Source organism: Nipponia nippon, unplaced genomic scaffold (assembly GCF_047370975.1).
Source record: "Nipponia nippon isolate SJK-2023a ecotype South Korea unplaced genomic scaffold, ASM4737097v1 scaffold_10, whole genome shotgun sequence".
Taxonomy (NCBI): domain Eukaryota; kingdom Metazoa; phylum Chordata; class Aves; order Pelecaniformes; family Threskiornithidae; genus Nipponia; species Nipponia nippon.
Genome location: NW_028262291.1, coordinates 4,832,760 through 4,848,110, shown reverse-complemented (window position 1 = coordinate 4,848,110; position 15,351 = coordinate 4,832,760). Strand labels below are relative to the sequence as shown.

Genomic DNA, 15,351 nt, shown 5'->3' with positions numbered 1-15,351 from the left:
AACAGCACCATCTTTTCTTTCTTCATTTACAGATTCTTCTCTCCTCTTGATGATTAACAGCACAGAAAACAGGGAGACTCCCTTCGGTGCCTTTGTTTAAAGGGGGAGATCTTGCGCGTTTAATTGTCCTCAAGCATCTGATCCAGTCCAAAGCTCAGCAGAGCCTCTCCCACCCCCATCACCACTGAACTGCAAGCTGTTCAGATGATCCGTTAATATATGCAACTTCACCTACGTTATCTCTCTCTAATTCTTAACTGATAACGAGTTAAAAGCAGTCAAGGCTTCTTTTTCTGTCTTTTTTTTTTTTTTTAAAGGAATAAAATGGGAATAAAGTGGGAGAAAACAAAAGCTCAACTGTGCAAAGTCATAAACCTTTTTAATGTCATGCCACCATTCTCCCATTGTACTGCAGATGAATTGAACCTTGTAATTATTCCAGCCATGAAATGTAACAGAAAAGCACAATTTTACTTTTTCTTTTTTTTTTTTTTTTTTTCTGGTAGGTCTGAGCAAAGCTTTCTTGCTGATCAGTTCTGTTCGCCCTGTCTGCTGAGAGGTCTGTGTCACTGATGCTGGCACTGTTTCCTCCCTCCACTCCCTACCCTGCAGAAGTCCTAAGGTCCCAGGGTCTCTGCAGGACTCTTTAACCTTTCCTAGCATTTCTGTAAGAGCAAAAACTTGCAAAACTGTTCCTTGCCCAGTAATTCCTTCCTCAGCCCCAGCCCTGCTGGGTTTTACGCCTCATGTTTGTTCTCTCTGAGGCTACACCCTCTGCTTCAGAGATGGCTGTGTTACAGTAATGAAATAATTAGCAAGGGGAATGATTTCAATTATTTACAATTTTGCCAAAATTGAGCTGTTTGGCCTGAAGTTTTCCAAGCTGCATGCCAACCTAAGGATGGACTTCGGTCTCAGTCAAAAACAGCACAACAATTCCTCAGTATTGTTAGAATATATACATGATTTTACTATTAAGTTACATCAATCTTCCCTAAGAAACCTTGTCTTGCAATATAAATTTTTATTTGGTTTGGAGGGCCCTGGAGAACAGGGACAATAAGTCAAGAAGGGAAGCTGAGACTGTATGCAGAGAATAAGTGGGAAAAAAGAAAAGGAAAGGGAAAACAAATTTAGTTGGAAACTCTGCAGTCAAAGGTTGGGACCTGGTGTGCAAAAGCCAACAGAATTGGGACAAGAAGCTTCGAGTGGGCCTGGAGAACAAAAAAATAGGTGTGGGACAAATTGGAAAGGAAATATCAGAACTGACATTGTCTGTAAAAACACATTGTGATATATCCTTTCATGATGGATTTTTTTTTTTCTTTTTATGACTCCTATTTGACTGCAGGAGACAGATCTGCTGCAGAGGGGGATCACTGCTCTACCACGATGACGGCTGTTCCTTGGGGAAGCCCTGCCTGCTTGTTGCAGCAGATGGACTATGCACAACCACCATTTTCTGTTGATGCCATTTTTCATATGCAATACATGTACAGGCCCAAATTGTTCCCCACCCACTCATTCTTTCTTTGAGATCCTGAGAACTTTGTAGGCCTACCTTCTAACCAAACACAACACCTTTACACCACAGTGGTGACCCAAAGGCAACTTAGAAGCAGTAACTGGAATCCAGTCGGAAATTTATTTTGTTAAAAAGAGGTTTTAAGGCACTCTCTCCCCACCTCTACTTTAGCAAGCTTTAAATAAAACTCACTCTGCCAGTTCTGCTACTGCTACAGCAATGTTTTAGAGATGGTTTGGAATTTTTTGATTAAATATCATTATTATCCTGTTGGTTTATAAAAAAATGTAACTCTTCACAACACTAAGAAGACTCCCTTGGACCCTTTGTTAATTTTCATAGTTAAGTCATCCAGGGGGGATGTGGGAGTTCAAGGATTCAACCTTAATTCTTTCCATCCTACTTCCATGACCTGATAGCTCCACAATAGCCAAGAGCCCAATTAACACCTTTCAGTACCTTGTGCTGATATTATTTCCAGCAAATAATTTGGCAGGAGAGACAGAGAGAAATATTCTTAAAGAAACAACCCAAATAGAGGAGGCCAAAACTGAGATCCCTGCTCCAGTCAGGCACAGCAGAGACCTCAACTTGACTTTTTACATTAGAACCCTAATCACTGCATCACTACTCTGTAAGGGAAAAACAAGAACAAAACCCAAACCCTTATTTTCTGTTTTATTCCCGTGCAATAATGAAACAAAAATAATTTTAAACCAGCCCCTCATCTCTCTGTCCTACTTCAACATTGGCAGAACGTGGCCATCTTGTTAAGGCTGAGCTGTGAAATGGTGTCTCACTTTGCTATCAGAGACTTAACATAAACTAGTACTGATAAAGACAGCTCTAGTTAGTGAATTCTTCTAGAATTAAGGAGTGGTCATTGGATATCTTTGTTTAGAGACTTTAATGAAGTGAACTGCACAAGGGATAAGAAGATCAAAGGATAAAAATCACTAGATGTACCCCCCCCAAAAAAAGAAGCAAAACCCACCCCAGATTACTACGTGGATTAATGCAAGCATTCGTATTTTGCATCGTAACAGGCACACCTAACAAACTATGAGGAAAGTCCTTGCCTTCAATATTAATAATGACATAAACAAAGATTCATCTGGAAAACCCCTCTTTGGTTATTCACGCCACTTTCCCTCTAATGTGTGATTGTGCTACGGTTCGTACAGATTTGTGAAGACCCAAAGGACAGACTTCCCAGAGACTAGTTTACAAGTCAGAAAACGCCAGAGGTTTTCCTTACAATTACTCTATGTTTTCCTTGTCTCCCTTGAATCCATTCTACTTAGGTTATAGCTACAATTTGCTACAATTCCTGAAAATGCCCAAAGAAAGTTTTGTTCTCCTCCCACGATCCCACCCAGCCTTGCTTAGCCAAGTCGTAAGTTGCCTTTGGCTCTCATTTTTTTCTTACTAAAATAATTCCTTGTTCCTAAATGATTCGATAACATATACATTGCCATAATAAACTTAACTGCATCGCCATGTATTGCAAACTCCCTCATTCCAATGGTGTTAAAATCTAAAAGTAAAATCAGAGACTGATGTCATTAAATAAGAGGAGAACGTATCCAAAGTGGGGAGCGACTTCAAGATTCAAACAAGCTTCATGGACGAAGCTGGGTTTCAGTAATTTGTTGAGGACAAAGGTAGACATGATGAAAGCCCAACATTGAAAGCACAATGCATGGCTCGGAAAGAGATAAACAGCTGCAAGAGAAAACAATTTGGTAGCATAAAGGGGATGATGTAGGAAAGGTAAAATAACTGGGTCAAGTATGACTGGCATTGTGATGGTGGAGAGAGGAGAAAACATATGGTATGACTCACAGGAAGGAATGATTATTTTATCAGTCACATGTTTAGCTCATTACAGCTAACATAAGGTCAGCCCGTAAAAACATGGTGAGAGAGAGAAGCAGAATGTCCCTAAAACTGAGAATCACTCAGAAGCTATTATAGAAAGGGACCCAAACTCTAAGCCACAGCATAGAAGATACCTCTGATTCTACCCTCTGGATCTTGGGGTTGGAGGCCAAACCACCAGCATGCTTTGACCAAAAGCAATGACAAGCAACTTCATGTTGCCATATGGCATATTTGCTTTTAATCTATATTAAAAAAAAAAAGGGCTTAGTGGGTCATTGTTAGAAGCCAACAAAGAATTTCAGTAGAGCACAGAACTCATAACCTGACTTCCGTTTGAAATCACAATCTTCTGATTTCAGAAAATTTGTGTCTTTCTTTTGCGTGCACATTTAAGACATCAGATATGTATAAATGCAGATTTCTTGCCGCCACCTGATCCATCTCCTGAGTCCTTTGGTTCAGAAATGCTCTCAAAGCACAGAAGGATAAATTCTCTATCTAGGAGTGGACAGAGAATACACATAGTCCCATAATATGGATTAAGAGGAGTATGGGGCTTTCCTGGATGAATATAACCCCTGTGAACTTCAGTTGGCACAGGATACTCGTATTTTTCCCAGAGGCTCATGTTGGTGATTCTTCCTTCTCCTTTTCCCTCTCCTCTCTTTCCACAGAGATAACAGTTGTCTACAAATACATTCTAGCTATTTCCTGATAATATCCCGTTCTTCCCTTCTGCATTCAAAACAGTTCTAGTTTTGCAAACACTATGTTTTTGCAACATTATGTTTCAGTCATCTCTGAATATAAAAATGAAATCTTTGCATAAAAATGCAAATGAAACATAAAACTATGCATGTGCATATCAGAGCATCAAATAACATCAATAGTTTCAAAGAGATGTTTAAGGCATTAAGTCATGTTACAAAGAGTATTTCTAGCTGCAAGTTCCATAACAAGCACAAATCAATCTTGACTATGAACATGAAAGAGGGAATAAAACCTTTTTGAACACTCAAGGTGGTTTGCTCATTTCCCCCAAACCAAAACGAATGAATTAGTTGATATATATGAAAATTAACTTTAACTAACAACATAATCAGAGAAGATAAACTTTAAAGTTAAAATTAGATTAAAAAGATAAAAACTTTACTTGGGGCTGATGAGAGCACATGGTAACTCCACAGTAGCTGCTGAGCTGAGCCTTTGTCAGTTAAGATATAACAAAAAAAATCATATAGTTAAAAAGAGCTGACCTCAGCCCTTGGACTTTGCTCAGGCACTAATCAGACTTCCAATGTTTAGTGCTGATCCTCTGGCTACTTATTGACCATCTATACCTGGACACACATAAACATAGCCTCTAGCAATGTGGTAGTTAACTCAGGCTCCCTGCGCTAACTCCACACACAGGTTTTGCACTGTTCCAATGCCACTTACGTGAAATTAATTAGTCTCAAATTGCAGCAATCAGCGTTAATAAAATTAGATGTTTTATTTTTAGTGAGAATATCAAAAACTTTTACTAATAAAAACAAATTACACACATTCTCATAATACTGCTGTACCGGCACAATGTAGCTCCAAGTGTTTCCACTGTAGAGTATGCAATTATTTATCCTGGCCAAATGTATATTTAACTGTATGTACTTAAGCAACAGAAGACTATCATGTGAAAGCCTTAATGCCTGTTTATATAATAGCAGAGCATTTTTAAACCCCACGCAGCTGCGTTAACACTGGGCCGTTTAAGCCTCAGGATGTTGGGGCTCATCTTGGAAAAATCAGGAGCAAAGTGACTACTTGTTCTGTGGAGCCTCAACTTCACTGTGAATCCTGTTAGCTGTCATAAAAAGGTCACAAAGTCACCTTATCATACTGCTGGAAAATCCTTATAGCATGAGGAAGCCGAGGAATAGAGAAGAGCAGAATAGGACTTACAGATAAGAAGGGTGCTGACCCCCAATATGGAATAGCTTGTTGGCCACCAAGGAAGTTATGACACCAAGGAATGGCCTGATATAAATGCAGTAGCTCCAAGAATCCCAGGAGCAGCAAAAATATAATTATGCACTTTTGTCCCTGCCCCTCCCTCAGTACTCCTACTGCAAAATGCAGCAGAGCGGCTCTCCAGAGCCGGCAAGTCTTTCCAGTGGGGACAGGCGTTCATTGTACATGGTCCATATGCCCCGATTTCTGCACTTCTGCCTGCCCACCAGCTTTCAGGAGTCACTCTGTACCCGTGGAACAGCAAACACTGTGTAGACATACATTGGAAATGAGACATTCCCCTCTTTATGAAAAACCCAGGTATAGTTGGCAGATAAGGTCTGTGAGAGGAGGGAAGAGAGTGCAACTCTTTCTGAAGTGCCATGGCAATAGGGAGTGAACCTTCACTTTATCTGAACCTATCTTCTGCCTCGATGAGTACTAGGTCGGGGACACTTTTGTTTCTTTTGACATCAGTCAGCCCAAAAGTATCCCCCTTACTTCATTACCTTGTTAACACAGGAGCTGCCATTCGGGACAGCTGAAGGAGATGACTGCTTATGAAATACGTAGCGTTTTAAATATGAGCTCAAAGTTGTGGATACCTTACAGCTTCTCCTGCCACGCTGCAGACGTGGATGTGTATTGGACATATAGTGCTATGAGTACCATCCAACTTTAAACATGTTAGTTAGCTGTTGAAATTAGGAGTTTCATTTCCCTGTATAGACAATAGATCCTTCAAAGCACCTGGATATCCTGAATTCCTTGGAGGCTTCTCACTGATGATACAGAGGGTGTCCCCTCACTGCACCTACAGTACCGTGTTTGAACGCTCTTCACTGGAGGGGACAAGACTGGGAATAAATGACTGAATATTCAATAAACATAATCAGTAGAGCAAAGAAAAAGAAACAAAAAACCCCAGCAAAGCTCAGAAGAGCATGCAGGAAGACATGTGCATCTCACATTTGGACTCAGAATTTTGATATCATTTTCCAAACAATACAATTACAGGAAACATTCAGCCATGAAACACAAAGCTTAGATCCTGGCTATTAACATTAATATTTCTGTTAACTTGTAAGCTAATACTAATAGAATATTATTACAATCACAAGAGAATACATAGGTGTAGAACAGAAGCAAAGCAAACTAACAAAAATTTCTAATGAAATGTACAATTATGGACAACTCCACAGCCCCAACAAACTATCTAAGACAGGCAAACAAAGACCAAAGGGAGAATCTTTAGGTTTTCTGGTAATAAGACATTTAGAAAAGCACACAATATTTGAAAAAACCATCTGTCTTGAAATTTGCTTTACAGCCACAATGAGCTTCCACGCTCGTCAAACAGCCCAAAACTGGGATTCTTCTTTTGGAGTCTGACAGCTGTCTGCTATTAGTCTTATCTATTCAATCTCCAAATCCCAAACTCAGAGGTTACTGGTGTAGGTCAGTTGTGAGACTATGTTGACTCTCTTGCCATTCGACATGGAAAACCAAATAACAAAGTCTGCACTATGTCAGCAAGCATTTCACATTCTTCGGTTTGTCATGCAAAGCACAAAGACCCTGATACAGTTCAAAATGGTCTTTGTATCTACAATCTTGTTTACCCTTGGAATACAAGCTTAATTTCCCACATGCCTAAAGTGTTTTAAAAGCCACTTCATACAACAGAAAAGACAGTGCTAATCTCTGGCAATGGAACCAGAAATATTGAGGGTTTCAGAAGAGCCTCCAAATCAGCAGTTAGAACAACTTTATACTTATACACATAAAGTGGGTGTGTATGAAAGGAAATGTCACTTCAGGAAAATCTAGTTCTAGCAGTGTAGGCTCATGATTTTGCCATCTCTAGATGCAAATTATTCAGCTGCTTAAACTAGGCAGTTCTTCCTACTTTTACAGAATCAGCATCCACAATTCTGAAAAAGGTAAGGTCCCTTCACCTGTATACATGCAGCAGTGCAACCTTCTGGGGCAGTGACAAACTGTCCACAATGGAATATATGGGCAAAGTGAAAGCCCTAACTTAGCCCTTGAGGGCACCTGCCACCTTCCATTAGCTTTGTAGCGAACTTCAGCTTAAGCATGTTAATTAGATGATACAGCAGAGGTGGAAATACCCCCTAAAATATAAAGGAATGCAGAATCAGAATCACAGCGACAAAAGCAGGGGGCATGACACAAGGAAAAAAGTTTCAACAAGAAATGCAGTTTCTAAAACCTAGACCCAGCCTCTCTCTTCAGCGTTCACATCCAAGCAAAATGGCAATTCTGAAGAAGGGGTTTAAAACTATAGTGGCAGTCAAAAACGTAAAGATTGCCTAATCTACTAACTCTGGAGGGAAGAGCTTGCAATTGTGGGGTGTTTTGGTTGGTTGGTTTTTAGTGTTGAGTGGTAGAACTGTTCCTCCTCATTGGAAGAAAGTCCTTGAAAAAGGTGAAGAACTGCTCTCAACTGCCTTGTCAGCCCGTGGAGCCACTAAAACAGGTACTAGTTACAAGAGAAGAATAGGATAATTCTTGGCTTCTTGGACACACATAGATCCTAACTGCAGTAAAATCTGCTTTTTTTTTTTTTGGCGGCCATGGATCCATGGAAAAGGGACCCTCCCATAGGAAAACAAATTGCATTTTTACAAAAAGTCACTTAACTAATAGGCACAAAACTGCTTCAAGTACCAAACCTCCCCACATCAATCATACACCCACTATTGCTACATGATGTGATAATCTAGATCCTGGACAGAAATTTTCAAACAAATACTACCTCTGCTGAAAAATTATCTACTTCCTTAAGTCATCCCCTCCTCAAAACTCTTTCTAGCCTTCAAATGGCTCCCAGCCTCAGTTGATTGTTCAAAGCAAACTCTTTGCTGACGATCACGTAATGAGTAAAATTAGACCAAGCCTGAGAAACAAAGCTTTCCAACATATCTCCATTCCATCATGCTTCTCTAAACAGAACTGACACTATCACCAAACCCTACATAAGTGCTTCCCAGAATGTAGTATACTTCACCCAGCATACCATATGTATCCCCAAAAGTAGGGGGGAGGGGGGGGGGGGGAGAAAAAAGTATTACTGTGCCCACTGAATGAATTCACATGCAAGCCACAAAGTCGAGAAGAACCTGGTTACCCAAGGGGGGCAATTCTCACACAGGCACCTTCATCTCTGACCTCTTCCTTCTCATCTTCAAGGGAGTTCTATAAAGCATCTTCAAAGAATAAACCAGAGTATTAAAATAACAACTCTGGTGGATACTAAAAACCATAGATTCAATAAAGAGACAGCCTTTATTGCCTGTAATAATTTGCTCCCTCTCCCCAGTTAACCCCTCCGTGTTACACAGATGATAAATCATCCATCTCTCTTTTCTACAGCATGCAAACATCATATCATGCCTTTCCTTGCTAAATCTTCCTCTGCTTCTTAAGTATTGCCTGTCTTTAAGAGTAAGTCTAACCTACTAACACATCCAGGTAAATTTAGAGCGACTGTTCTTCAACTTGTATTTAGTAATGGAAATTCTTGCTTCTGTTTTAGACCTGAAGAAAAAGCTTACATGCCCAGAAGTTTGTCATCTTTAGCCCACTGAAACGGATCTGCCAAAAGACATTGCTTCCCTTGACTAACCTTGCCTTGTTTGAAAGTAGAATGTCTTTTTTTTTCCTTTTGGTACTGCTAATTTCAGCCCTCAGGTATAACTACTATACCTTTGCTTTCAACTACTATTTGTTGCTTAACTTTGCAATTACTTTATGTAACCTAAAACCACTTTGGATTACAGCTTGTAAAAAGATTCCTTGGAAAATAAAAGTATATGGTATTGTGATTCTAATCAGCAGATCCCAAGGCCATAAACTTCAAAGAATCTTTGCAATGTGAATTTCCCTGTTTCTGCGAGTCAGTTTTCAAGATAAATGTGGGATCTTTCAAAGACGGAGAGATAGGTATCTATAGGCACCAAGGTACAACTTGCATATATAGAAGCAGTAGTATTTTTTCTAACTTAGTGATAAAATCCAAACAGATGGTCGAGCAGAGTAGATCTGTTAGGCATCGATAATTTCACCACTCCTGGGACTTTGCTGTTAAGCAACTATATATGGGCATATATTTACAAATTGCAGAGATTCACAGCACAGATATAGTGAGCAATGAATGCTTGGGTGTTGGCACTTACTTTTTGATCTATATTATCTTAAAACAATTTAGAGACTTTTAAGTTATTTTCTAGAAAGCTATGCTTATTTAGTATATAGGATCCTTATATAGGGGTATTCCACTGTTCTAGTGAAGAAAAAAATGGGAAAAGTAGAATTTATAAATTATTTTAATCATAACAACTGAACGCAAGTACAATTCCCAGGGCTTTCTGGAAGTGAAGGAACTGTGAAATGATGGCATGAAATCTTCCTGGCAGAGTGGTAATAGCTTGGCAGCAACCTTCTTAGCCGAGATCTCCTGAGGTCTGTAGATGATTTCAATGGATATAGTTACTCCTTCTCCTGACAGAAAGGACATCCTCCCTCCACAAACCCATTCACATAAAATACCAGCTGAATCTCCCTGCAAGTTCATTTACTGTGAAACTCCACAAACACTTATGTCAACACTCCTGAGGGAGCATTGCAGGAGCAGGAGATGCTGTGGGGGAAGGAGATGATGGGAATTCCACTGCCATTACAATGCAGGAATATCTATTTCTATGTATTTTTACAACAGTTGGGTCCATCTAAAGTATAAGATATAACCCAGTCATGTTTTAACATTTTAAGACAAAGACTATCCGGTCTATGTTTCTATATGCATCTATTCCAGACACATTTTCTCTGTTTTTCCCCTTTTCTTATGCATCATGCTACCACTGCTAGAGTAGCAAAACCACCATGATGATGAGATGGGTAGTAATGGGGTAGTATTGCTAACAGATATTCTCTGTGAATGGAGGACTTAACTCCTCATTTGCAAAGTCAGGAGTTGCAGACACCTTCATTTAATTTTAGCTGCATTGTCTCAGTTAAGAAGAAAAACTGAAAATACACGCTCAGGACTTAAAGCTGTCTTATCCTACTATAAAACTACATAAAGAGTATCTTAACAAAAATTTCCTTTTTTTTTTTTTTTTTTTTGCTTATATTGTAACATTTTTCCATTGTCTACAATAGAGTAGAAACTAAAAAGAAGAAAATTTGATGCGGCTTCTATGCGATATCCATCAGCACCATGTCTGTAATTCTGCTTTCAGCGGCATTTGCCTCCTTCCAAAAGCAGTGACATCTCCTTCTCTCCCCACTTTTCAGAACAGGCCAATATTGCCCCCAACTCAATGACTTGCTTCAACTTGCTTTTCAGCTCTTCTGAAGTGTGATCCAAGTTCCCATGGTTATGAAGGTAGTCTAACAATCTCCCTCCAGCACTGAACACTAACCCATCTTTTTAGTAATCTCGTCACTGTAACAGGATTAAAGAAATTAAATTGCAGTTAGTGAATTTAAACATACTCTAGTCAAAGGGGTTTACTCCATGAGTGAATGTGAAGCGTTGTCTACTACCTGAGCCAAGAGACATATAAATAACCTTAATCGGTTTTTATGAAATGCAAAATAACAGCAAAATAATACTCTTCAGCTATTTTTGAAAGCTGTAATTTTTACCATTTATAGAAATTACTATAAATCATATCATCTGAAAAAAATCTGCACTCAATGACATTCTTATTAATAGTGATATATCCGTGCTCTGCATGGAACGTCCTCTGGCTTTCTACTTGGTTTCTGCTTCACTTCCAATTCTTCTTCCCTGTCCATCTCCTCTCCTGATTCCACAGTCTCCTCTGGGATTATCCAAAAATCTTGCCAAAAGCAGGAAATGCTACCGACTGCCAGAAGCCAGCTTCAGTCACAAGTCCTTCCGAGAGTTAAACTGAATATGGTCTTGTTTTTAACTAAGAGATGGGGAGATGTGGTGCTTAGGGACATGGTTTAGTGGTGGACTTGGCAGTGCTGGGTTAACGGTTGGACTTGATGATCTTAAAGGTCTTTTCCAACCTGAACAATTATGTGATTCTATGATTCTAAGACTGTCATTGTAGTCATGATAGATCTGAACCACGATACAGAAACACTCTTGAAGAGCATGCTCAACACCTGAGCCGTGTTTTACCTAGAGTCCACCAATGCCATAGCTGTTGGAAGTACCAAGACAATGTAATCTGCTATCTGATGAGACAGGTCCTTATTATCAGAAGCTGGGAAGACCTTTATATGCCTTACACTCTTATGCAAAGACCTGTAATTCATGCAACCTCAAATTAAATTGTAAGTGAAACAATCCAAGTTAATCCTGCTCAGAAGTAGTTATTTAAGAACTTCATCACTGAGGATTTTTAAAAAAGTCATATAGACATTTCCCTAATAACAGCATGAAAGTTACTCTTGACAAGCTCACATTCCTTAATATAGTCTCCTGTCCTATTCACAAGGATATGATAAATCAGCACAGGTCTGAATTATCTTCTCTAAATAATAGGTTATATAAGTAAGCAATTACAGAAAGATTTACTCAAACCTAAGTTTCAAATTTCTTCCCTCTTATCTATACGTATTCATAAATGCAAGTTACATATATGAAAGTAAAAGCAGAATTTAGTCTCAGATCAAGCAGCTGTGCCTGACAATGCAAAATCAACTTAAAAAACCAGATGGTACACACCAAGTCCGTATATATAGAAGAGACAAAACCATAGGTGGCTAATTTGCAACCTTTAAAAAAAAAAATCACAAACTAAATAAAAGGCATTCGTAATGCCTTTTTTCATTAAAAATGCCTTTGTTCTATGCAAACACAAATTGTCTTGAAGTGAATAAATAAGCTCAGCTGTGTTGTGCAATGATTCCATTAACCTTGCAATCAAGCATTAAATTAAATTGCCTTGTTTGGATTTCCCTGCTGGAGGGAGAAATGTACCTTCTAAGGTCTGTGCTTTATGTTACCAGAGCCAACGACTAAAAGCTTCACAACTAAACTTCTACAATTAACAACACAAGAAACTAAACAAGTAAGCATACTGCAAAAATTCCTCTGATAACTTGTTAATGATTAACCTTATACTCAAAGCTTCATAGCTTTTCACACTCGTTCTCCCATGCATTCAATTAACATCTGCTTTGAACAAGTTAAATGTAATCTTCATATGTTTTCTAGGTGTACCAATAAAGCAACTCAGCGCTCCTGCTTGCTGCCTCCATTCACAGAATGAAGAAAGCAATTCATTACGGCACCGTTTTATTCAACTCCTTTTCTTTATGCCAGTTTTCACCCTGGAAAAACTGCTGCTCAAACCAAGATTAATTTTTTGTTTAGACTGCACATCATGATCACCCAGCAACCAAAGAGGAGCTGTTTTTAATGCCCTCCTGTATAATCTCCTGCATAAGGTGAGTAGGCTGACATTCTAAATAGACAAGACTAAATCAAAACAACACGTAATGATGTCATCAACTCTGGGACCAAGGGTAATTTTTTTTGTGATCCCATGTTGCAGCTGAATTGCCAGCCATACAGAGTCTTTATTGTGTGTAAAGTCCGTTCCCTCCACGTGAACTGAAAGAATGACTTTCAAAGCTGAAACAATTGACATGAACTAGGGATTGCATTTCAGCGTGTCACAATCCTGTTCTAAATGGAATACATTTAAACATAACAAAAATAATCTCTCTTGTCGAACGTATGTAATTGGTCTTCATGTGTGGTGCCTTCAGGGAAGGAGCTTAGCAAAGAAAACGTGAGAATAATTTACGTGCCAAGAAAAAGTGTTGCAAGCACAGAAACTATTAGACGGGGGAAGGAATCAATGAGGAATGTATCACTAGCTCTCCAGAAAGCTGACTGTTACTTAAACAATAATATAATTTATATTAGACCAATTCTGTATTGTAAACATATAGCTTCTGTTAACATGGCAATGTTCAGAAGCCACAGCAACCATCGAGGATGATACTTGATTAGTCTTCAGTTGCATCACCAGGTGGCAATGTCTTCACCCGCGATCAACCAGGAGCCAGTGCTGTTGGCTGAGTACGGGTTTCAAGTTGCAAATTTCAGAAAGCGATATGAGCTCCTGAAAAATCCAGGCATATTTTACAACTGGCAAGCATATGTTGACTTAGTGATTGAAACTGAGCTGAGATTCTCTGAGAGGTTTTAGTTCTTTTGTTTAGATTTACCATCCTGCTCTTTACTAATATCACGAGAACACCAAAGCAAATTTAGCGTGGCTTTCTATTTCCTTAGTAATTCATGCATCACTATCAAGAAAGTATCAGTCATATCACACTCTGACAACTGCATTATGTCCCAGGAAACACTCATCAATAACAAAACAAAAAGAGAAAAAACTTTTAGTTCAGAAATTGGTTCAAACCTGTAACTCAGAATCCATGTTTTATACTTAGGGGCCCCTCACGGAAGAAAAAGGATACGGTTCACTTACTACATCAACAGTAACACTCATCAGGCTTTGGGTTTGGAAAGGAAAGAAGCAGCTATAGGCTGACGCCATTAAAAGCAAAAGTATTTAACCCATTTATCTCAACTCTAACAGAATATAGGTCTCTCTGCTGTCCATCTCCCCGTCTTCCTTTATGATTGCACTCCCATAAATTGTGGATTTTTAGTCCCCTAATTCTTGATCTTTGACCTTGACCGTTCACGCTGAATCACTGGACTTGGACAAATCAGTGGAAATGAGAGGAGAATTAGGTCTTTTTTATTTCACACTATTAAAATAGAAGTTTTACGTTTTCTTGTGGTGCGTCCTGTCCATAAAAGCCCAGATGAGATTTCAGCAAAGCAATCAGAAGACAAAGTCAGCATTTATCCTGACACCTCTGCGACCATATAACCTAAAATACTCTGGAGAAACTTATACCCATGTATTCAGTATCTGAATTCCCAAAGCTATTTCATCTTAGAGATCCAATATGCATTGGATACAGCGTGAATCAAACGCGCCATTATATGCGAGCGTTTGCTGAATGAGACCTTACCTGTCAGCATCTCCGAGTCCCAGTGAAGTATTACGCTGCATCGTCTCCCGCACTGCAGCCATGCCATCAGGCAGCCGGTTTAGCCTTCGAGTATAGAGGCCCAGACCACCATCGGTCATATACCTTTAAAGAAGCAAAACGAAATGTCATATTTAGTAAAACAGCTAGATATCACTGTAGCTCATATCTTCTGCATGTTTTTAACTGTATATTGCAATTTCCCCGCTTTTGAGTTCAGACTAGTACTCAGAATATGAAGCAAGGAAAACTATTTTTTGCCTCTCATTGTTCTCCATTACATCTTGCGCTCTCTCTCATCAATAAGAATTGAATTTCAGCGTAACTGTGACAAAGGAAGAATACTTAACTTTCATTAAGGATGCCAAGATGGAAGTCATTTAATATTTGTGAATGCTGTCATTAATTATCCCTCCCTGTCCAAAAAATGCACGGTTTATACTGTCCTGAACTGTTCTGTGTGGGCTAAAACAGCACGATGGAAATCTCAATGCTTTTACAAGTTAACTGCAAAAATCGCATTGAATTCATCCTAGATTTTGTCAATGGCCCATGCACAATGAGCATCCCAAGGTTTATTGTGAGAAATCAAAGTTGCAGCATGAAAGAAAAGGTTTTTTTTCAACCTTGTTTTGGCTCCTACATTGTACTCTGTCTGCAACTGTGACCTAGAGACATCTGCATTTAAAAAGTGTTTCTATTCTTAGATATTAAGAAGGGTCAGGTATATAGATGATACTTTCACAAATTGCTAAGATAGCACATTTCTTACTTTCTAGTTTAGACAAATGAAAAATGAATAACAGAGATGACACTTGGTGGACAAGAATAGACGTTGTTGATCACGAGGAACAATTCCTCACAAT

At 39.0% G+C, this 15,351-nt stretch overlaps 1 protein-coding gene across 3 annotated transcripts in view; it reads right to left on the bottom strand.

Annotated features, from left to right (window-relative positions):
• LOC104009496 (neuron navigator 2) overlaps positions 1–15,351 on the bottom strand; it is a 233,440-nt gene that overhangs the window by 73,909 nt on the left and 144,180 nt on the right. For all 3 annotated transcript variants that reach the window (XM_087742978.1, XM_087742988.1, XM_087742993.1), the window contains one exon: positions 14,468–14,590. In XM_087742978.1, coding sequence (XP_087599104.1) covers positions 14,468–14,590 — 123 coding nt within the window. The remainder of the gene's footprint in view (positions 1–14,467; positions 14,591–15,351) is intronic.